The sequence below is a fragment of the Bombina bombina genome, chromosome 4 (genome assembly GCF_027579735.1).
Source record: "Bombina bombina isolate aBomBom1 chromosome 4, aBomBom1.pri, whole genome shotgun sequence".
Taxonomy (NCBI): Eukaryota; Metazoa; Chordata; class Amphibia; order Anura; family Bombinatoridae; genus Bombina; species Bombina bombina.
In genome coordinates, this window is record NC_069502.1 from 450,872,025 (window position 1) to 450,881,072 (window position 9,048).

The 9,048-nt window shown below is 38.2% G+C and overlaps 1 protein-coding gene across 1 annotated transcript in view; it reads left to right on the forward strand.

Moving 5' to 3' along the window:
- The window catches only part of NMUR1 (neuromedin U receptor 1), a 195,925-nt gene extending 187,276 nt beyond the window's left edge, over positions 1-8,649 (forward strand). Inside the window, exon 3 of the mRNA XM_053710302.1 lies at positions 7,592-8,649. Coding sequence (XP_053566277.1) covers positions 7,592-7,989 — 398 coding nt within the window. The 3' untranslated portion in view covers positions 7,990-8,649. The remainder of the gene's footprint in view (positions 1-7,591) is intronic.
- Positions 8,650-9,048: the final 399 nt, after the last annotated feature.

The following is a 9,048-nucleotide window of genomic DNA, read 5'->3' on the forward strand; positions in this document are numbered from 1 at the left end:
ACTAGATATTTTCTAGAACAGAGAGGGCATGATTTTCAAAAGCATACTGATTTTGTAATCTCTTTGTTACAACTCATTTTGAATAATAATATATTCCAATTTGATGGAAGATATTATAGACAGCTTCAAGGCACAGCCATGGGTGCCACATGTGCACCCACATATGCCTGTCTACATCTAGGCTTATGGGAGGCACGAGAGGTTTTTTCGTGTTTTGAGTCCCTAGTGGAGGCATATGTGGCACTCTGGCTCCGCTATGTGGATGATATTTTACTCCTGTGGCGGGGCAGTAAAGAGTTGTTTGAAAATTTCTTGAGTATACTAAACTCTGACAATGGGTACAACATCTTTCTTACATGTGAAATGAGTAAAGATGAAGCAACTTTCTTAGATCTATCAATTAGGAAAGAAGGTAGACACTTAACCACTAGGGTCCATCGTAAATCAACGGCCACTAATAGCCTTTTACATGCTACTAGCCACCATCCTGAATGCCTAAAAACTGGCATTCCAGTTGGCCAATTCCTTCGGTTGAGAAGGAATTGTTCCGACTTAGAGGAGTTTGAATCACAGGCCAAAGACATGTCGTCTAGGTTCCTTGAAAGGGGATATTCTAAAAGACAGGTAAAAAGGGCCTGGACAAGGGCTAGGAACAGTACAAGAAATGAACTGCTCTATAAACAGAATGTAGTTAAAAGGAATGGTGATAAAGTACGCCTCATAACTAAATATAACGCACACTGGGGCAAACTTAGAGACATCATGAATAAATATTGGCACATGCTGACTATTGATACTGAACTAAAAGACTATGTAGGAGACTTTCCATTGTTGACAGCACGCAGAGCTGACAGTCTTAAGGATAAGCTTGTTAGAAGTGAATATACAAGAGAACCGAAAACCAATTGGTTAAGCACAAGAGGCAAATGGCAAGGTTGTAGTCCTTGTGGGCATTGTGTGTATTGCAGGTTTATACAAAAAAACATGTAAATTTGAAACTTTAACAGGCAAACAATATAATATAAAACAATGGATAACCTGCAACACTACAGGTGTCATTTACCTCTTGCACTGCTCATGCCCCCTATTCTATATAGGGAAAACTAAACGTGATCTAAAAGATCGAGTCAGAGAGCATAGGGATGACATTAAGAATAAAGAGCAGGATAGCCCAGTGGCTAGACACTTTGAATTATATCATAATTCTGATTTTACCATAATGAAAGTAACTGGCATCCAGCACATAAAACAGCACCGCCGAGGGGGTGATGTGGATAATATGTTATTAAGGAATGAATCTCGATGGATTTATCGATTAAACTCTCTGGCTCCAAATGGCCTTAATGGAAAAATAGATTTCTCATGCTTTCTGTAGAATTAACCCTAGTAGGGGACAACTGTAAAAGAACCTGTTGGACTCTTCATACATACATTATTTTGGTTGTGTATATAATAGTCATTTGTTTAGCCTTAATGATAAGTAAAGGTTTTGAGATGTAATAAATTGCAAAGGTAGAAAAATGGTGTAGCGTCGATTTTGCCATCCCAGAATGAAAAAGTAAAACCCAAGTATATGTTGCATAACATGTAACTATTTAACAAATATGATGTTTGTGCAATAATAAGTTTTTGTTTATCTTCGAATATAAGGTTGCAATATGGTGCTAAAACTGTCAATCAAATATTTAAATTAGCTATAGTGCTATAAAAGGGGTGTTTTCACCACAAGTAAGCATCCGATGAGGCCCTAAAGTCAGCCCACTAAGGGGAGGGGCGAAACGCGTCATGTCTGACGTTTTGTGAAGCGGCAACTGTTTGAAGTGGAGTACTAAATCCCTAAATCCCTGGCAGCTGATTAAAAGCATACTGTGTTACCTTTATGTGGTTCTGACAACTGAAAAGCATGCAGCAGTCTTGAAGAGGAGTTCCGGTTTATAATACAAGGAGGTACTGAAACCGTTATGGAGCTTTCAACACACATTGCTTTGTTTGGAGAATTACCAGGATCCGGCATGAGAAAAATGCAGAGTCTGGAGTGATCAAGTGGTAACTATACAAGCTAGTGTTGAAGCGAATACTGGAACTTTGTACCGCGAATGTGGTGAGACTGTTTGCTCAGTAATCTATAACAGTTGACCTTCCAATCAGTAACGCATGAACTGCTTCTTTGTAACATATTTCAATTGCAGAGCGTGTGATTCACACTAAGTGCTCTGTTAAACGGACATTTGTTTATCTGTGTCTCCTTTGGATATTGTTGCAACAGTGTATCTTTCACACATTTTTTGTTTGTTTGTAACAGTGCATAGTTCAAATATGTCATATACTTCGAACAATCATTTGTATTAACCGTAGCTTTACGGTAGTGTGTTAGATAAAGTACAAACCAGGCCTGGGTTTATTAGTTACTCCTTTTTAGTTTAATTAAGGGTTTTGGGAATTGTTTTTGACATGTGCAGGTTTACCAAATAAACCACTTGTTATTTATGCAATTTGAGTGCTGCCTTGTCATTCTTTTTCACAGCAAGTATTTTGTAGCTGTGACCACTCTTTTATTTATCTAGTTACTAACATATTAAAGTTAATAAACATTAATTAAAACCTACTTACCTATATTTTCTCCAAAACGAAGTTTCATAACGTTCTAAAAGTTATATCTTTTATTCGCCGATGATGTCACGTTATCCTGCCCACTATTTTCAGCACTGCATGTTCAAAATACTTAAACCAATAACTTTGTGTTTAAGCGCCATTTTGAAACCTAGGTATTGTAAAGGGATTGGTACAGAGCAAAGGATACCCTCGGAGTGGGTTTGGAAAACAATTAAATTTGCAGACAAGATTTCTGATATACGGTAGAGATATGTTAATGAAATGCCATTGATAAAAAGCGTATTTGGGGTAGTTAGTTAGTAACAGGCATAGAAAATATTTACTTACAGTGGCCCTTTAAGGGCTATGCATCAAATCTCACCAAAGATGAAAAAATAGCCTTAAAAAATCTAAAGTCTGACAATAGCATCATCATACATGCGGAGGACAAGGGTGGATCAATAGTAATCCAAAACTACTCTGATTATCGCCAAGAGGCGTATAGACAACTATTGAATGCCAATACCTACCTTAAGTTGAGGGGCAATCCTACAACTGCTTTCAAGAAATCACTTGATCATATATTAAAATGTGAGGTTGAGGCAGGTATGATAACCGAAAATGAATGTGACTTTATGAATATTCCTTTTACAATAGTACCGGTATTATACCTGCTCCCCAAAATTCATAAAACTTTGACAAATCCACCTGCAGACCTATCGTGTCGGCCAGGGATTCATTATGTTCTAAAGTGGCAGAATTTATTGATCACCACCTACAGCCAGTAGTGAAAGAATCTTTTTCTTTCATATTAGACTCGCCGTCATTAATTAAAAAACTTCTTGACATAGACTGGTTGGAGGATGATGATCTTCTTGTGACAATGGATGTTGACAGCCTGTACACCGTTATCCACCATGTTGGGGGTGTACAGGTTTTTTAAAACCATGTTAAGTCTCTTGTTGGCATATGCGGGACCACCCATAGAGTTCTTGCTAGAATTATTAACTTTTTGCGTAGAGAAAAAGTTCTTTAGGTTTGAGAAAGATTATTTTTTACAAATAGCGGGGACTGCTATGGGTTCCAGTATGGCTCCCGCATATGCCAACCTATACATGCTATGGTATGAGACGTTCATAATGAAAACTATCTCGATCCCTGAGATTAAGCTGTATGGCCACTATATAGATGACGTGCTCCTGGTGTGGAGGGGCACAGTTGAATCCTTACAGGAGTGGGTAGGGAAACTTAATGGGTTGGAATCTCCAATCCGATTTAAATATGAGGTTAATAGCGAGACCATTTCTTTCCTGGATTTAAAGATTTCTAAATATAGGGCAGATGGGCTTACTAGATTCAGTACATCATTATATACAAAACCCACTGATAGAAATTCCCTCTTATTATCCACAAGTTTTCATCCAACACACCAAAAGAAAGGCGTGATTAAATCTCAACTCATGCGAGTCGCCCGGAATAACACACTCACTGAGACCAGGGTCCTTCAAGAAAAAGTCATGAAATAAAAACTGAAAGAGAGAGGATATAGACCGAGTGACATAGAGAATTCTTCACTGAGATTGGCCCAACTGGATCAAGGTGCACTCCTCCATAAGACAAAAATGGAGAAGACAAATGACAAGGAAATCAACCTGATTACCACATTTACCCCCCTACATCAAGTACTAGAGAAATCAGTGCGAGAGAATTGGGAGATAGTGAAGACAGACAAGTCTCTCCCCTTCACTACAACAAAACTACCACGGTTGGTTTACAAGAAATCTTCTACCTTGAAAGACATTCTGGTCCATAATGACCCTATACATTGCTATAAAAAAGGCACTCTGATGGATACCACTAGAAAACCTGGTTGTTTCAAATGCGGGGATTGTACTACATGCAACAGCATGCTCACTGGATCTATATTTCATCACCCACGCACGGGGAAGAAATACAAAATCTATCACAGATTGACCTGCACCAGCAGCTTTGTGATATATATCCTGACATGCCCATGTTCTTTGGTGTATGTCGGAAAAACCTCCACTACATACCGGGAGAGGATGGCCAACCATCGCCATGCAATAAGAACTGCGATTGAAAAGAAGGAATCGGATCAACCTGTCGCCAGACACTTTATGCAAGCAGGACACACGGCTGCAAGCTTAAGAACAATGGTCATTGACCATGTACCACCTATGAAGAGGGGTGGAGATAGACATACTAGGTTATTACAGGTTGAAGCATCCTGGATATACCACTTGGACACGGTCACACCTAGAGGATTAAATGCCCAACTAGATTATAATGTGTTTATCTAACTGGATCAGGCTATGATTGGACTGTCTAGGTCTTTTTCTGGATATATATCATTATTATTCTTTCTATCATATGGACATTTCTTCTCTCCTAGAGGGTTTCATTATATATGGGACCAAGGACTCTGGTGTGAGTGTGTTGTTAATTAGTTATATCTACCATACCTTGAGAGACACGAAGAGGGGTTTGTGTTCTTTGATTATTATTATTCACCAGTTTTGATATCTGGTTTGCAGATAATAAGTTTGTCAACTTCCACTGAGCAAATCAAAGCATTTCTCTGCTTCATCATATTTTATTGAATGTATCTGGGGACTATATTTACCCCAATTGTTGATTAATGTAACATTAATATAAAATATGTGATGAAGATATCATCATGGATATTTACACATGCTTTTCCAGTAACATAGCTGAGTTAGTGCTAAGTTTAGCCGTTTTTATATTTTATTTTTTCACTATTTATTAGGTTTGATTTGACACTGCTGGTATCAGTGATTACCAGCACTTTTGCGGTGCTATGTTTCCACTACTCTACACCGCCGTGATGATGTGTTCATACATCACAGGAGGTGGGGATATGTAAATTAGCCATGCAGCAGTTCCCCTCGCTCATCCTGGTCGGCGGTAGTGACGTAACGAACCCGCACTGGTCTGGCAATACCGGAAATGAAGAGCACGCTTAGGGGTTTAAATAGAGGGATAAGGGTGGCTGGTAGTTAGATTGTTTGTTGGAGGATTGGAAGCAGACCCATTGATAAAGGTGCCAGAGGCGCACCGAAACGTCTGGGGGTATTTGTGCTATGAACACTGTCATTTGTGTACAATAAAGAAACATTTTCTACAAGACCGGTGAGTGCAGCATTATTTTACTCACATGGAGTGAATACTGGAAACTATATATATATATATATATATATATATATATATATATATATATATATACACACATACATATTTAGACACCAGAGACCTCATACCTTTGAGCCCTTATAACATTTGTGCGCAATTATTATGAGTGTAACTATACTTTGTAATGTTTTTTTGATGTGTTTTGTGTCACTTTTTTGTTTTGTGAAACAGTGAACCAGAGCTCTGAGTTTGCGCTAACCCAACGCATGTTAACTCCAACTGCGCTCAAGCGATCTCGTTTACTTTCAACTTGTAATACGAGCGAAAAACCTGATGTGCGCAAACTGCAGTGACAAACCCCTTCATAAAAAAATAAATATTTAAATAACATTTTAAAGCAAAATGTTTCCTGCTTAGCAGACCAGGGAAATACCTTTTGAAAGGTCATCTGAGTGTTGATTATCTTATCTCCTTTGCCGTAACCAGACACATATAAATGAGCTACTACAAACAATAATTAGGCAATCACTATGTTTTACAATGATGCTTTTAAAGTCTTAAGAAGGCACTTTGGCCTCTCTGGGGAGTGGAAAACTCAAAATTTTGAGAGTTTGATTTAAGAGAAAATGGAGAAAACTAATAATTAAAGTGCATTGTACATCTTCTTACAACATTTAACAAAATAGTTTATGGGAAATTCAGTTTTGAGTTTTGTTTCCCTTTAAGGAACATGGAAGGTTATTTTACTCCTATTATCAATCGTACCTCTTTTTTGTTGGTATCTTTGGTCCGATTTTAAATATAAAAACACCCCATTCTAAAAGCTTTGGCGGTCTGGCTGTTAGTGTCTTAATTATGGTAGGGGAGCTGTTGGTTTAAAGGTTAATAGCAGTTAGGTGGTTTTGGCAGAGGGGATAAGTGTATTGGGGTCTGACAGTAAGGGGATTAATAATGGTGGGGCATCAGGCCATATGGGGTTAATTGAAGGGGAGTTTTGGTGGTTAGAGGTCTTTGGTAGTTAAGTGGGGGGATCTGGAGATTAGATGGTTAATAGTGGTGAAGTGATTTAATGATGTAGACTTAAAGCAGTGGGGTCTAACTGTTAGGGGTTCATTTTCGTAGAGGAGATGATGGTTAGGAGGTTTATTGCAATGGGGGACTGGTAGTTTTAATAGTACTGGGGAATCTAGCAGATAAGGAGTTAATAAAGGTTGAGGTTTCCCTGTTTAGAGATTTTTATTGTGATGGGGGAGATGCTATGGACTGCACATTTTAGCATTAAGCACATAGTGCTCAAGACACATGCATGCTCCTGAGCATACATCAGTATCCTTTAATGGAATAGAGCCAAGAGAAAGTGGTAAATTTGATAAAAGAAGCAAACTTGAATTTTTTTTCCCTGGACATTTATAATTCACACAAGCTGCAGGGTGCCCAGAGAGAAATGTGTATTTGTGCCACTTAACAGCACTATTCAATTCCCCTCCCTGCACACCCTATACTATGTGTAGAACTTTCCAGGAAAACATGACCAAGGTGGCAACCCTAGATACAGTAGATACCATTTCTATTCATGAGATTGGAAATGCATTCAAAATTATGTAGGAAAAATCGTGATTTGGGATTTTTTTTAAATTGTTCACTCTACTTGAATCATGAAACTTTACTGCTGACTTGTGTTTTTACACCAGACCATTTGTTTTCAATAAAGTAAAACAAATATATAATGTTTAAGATATTATTTATTAATTCATGGGATAGAAAGTTTGAATATTACATATTATTAAGTTGCATAACCCTTTAATGCTTTTGTATTTTTTGCCTGCAGTTATTCTTGTGGTGGTATTTGGAATCTGCTGGGCTCCTTTCCACACCGATCGTCTAATGTGGAGCTTCATTGACCACTGGACTAGGGAGAAGCACCAGATATTCGCCTTTGTTCATGTATTCTCCGGGGTGTTCTTCTACCTCAGCTCAGCCATTAACCCTGTGCTTTACAACCTGTTATCCACTCGCTTTCGTGAGATGTTCAAGGAGGTCATGTGCCGTGGAAGGATAAAGAGGCTGAATTCCCGGAGGTCATCACCTAGTGTCACTCGTGTGACCACGCGGAGCACGGTGTGTGAGCACATACCCGGGAATGGTGCAATGCCAATGTCTGATATGGAAGAGTTTGAAGTGTATCTTGAAAGTGATAATGTAAAAAATGAAACATTTTTATCCTGAACTTCTTATCTATCCTCTCTTGTGGTGTGATCCAAACTCCAGGTTGTGTTTGCACAATTTCCTGCACCATCCAGTGTTTTTTTATTTATTTATTTTTTTGAATGCATAGTCTGAATTGGATTTCTATCACACCTGGAGCTATTGTACAGCTGCACATGAGACATGAAGCGTCTTCACTACCAGCGAGATGTGCAAAATATTGCAAAGCAATACAAATATACAGCCAGCATTAAGCAGGGAATTGAAAAAGGCAGCTAAATATGACCCAATTTATTGTTAACGATTAAAGCATGTTTTTTTTGTGGTAAGGTAAAAAGTCTTCTGAGGATCACACAACAATATTGGCTCATTCACAGATAGCAATCAAAGGATTAACCTGTTACAGTGCCGTGAAATTATCGACTAATGTTTCAAACCTCTGATTTGTGTTGAACACTTTAGTTTCATGCTAAATTGTTAGCTAAGAAGGTAGTTTACACCAGAGAACTGACCATGTAATGTTACTTCTCTCTGATTGCCATGTAACTTAAAACCTTAAATAGCACAGACAGCGCTGCTAGTCAATAAAATGGAAATGTGGATATCTTATTCAGCTCCCACTGGCTCACACAGAATTGTTAACAGCTTGGAATCTCTTTTTATTAAAACAATGGAAATGTACAGTGTATTATGGTCTGTTACTATTTTTGATTATATATTCTATTGGGGCTTTATTTTGATTATTGATCCTAATTATTTTACTACTTTTTTACTGGCACATTTTTCCTCAAAATATAGGATGTGGAAACCAGTTGTAAGTTTATGGGGCCCATTTATCAAGCTCTGGATGGAGCTTGAAGGCCCGTGTTTCTGGCGAGCCTGCACGCTCGCCAAAACCGCCAGTTATGAATAGACATGTGCGGTTCGTTTCGGATTTATTCGGAAATTCGGAAAATTCAGTAAATTCGGAGATTTGGATCGATTCGGATTTCCGAATTAAAATACTTCCGAATCTACCGAATGAATCCGAAATAGCTGCCGTATCTCCGAATAAATACGAATTAGCTCGGTAAAATTCTG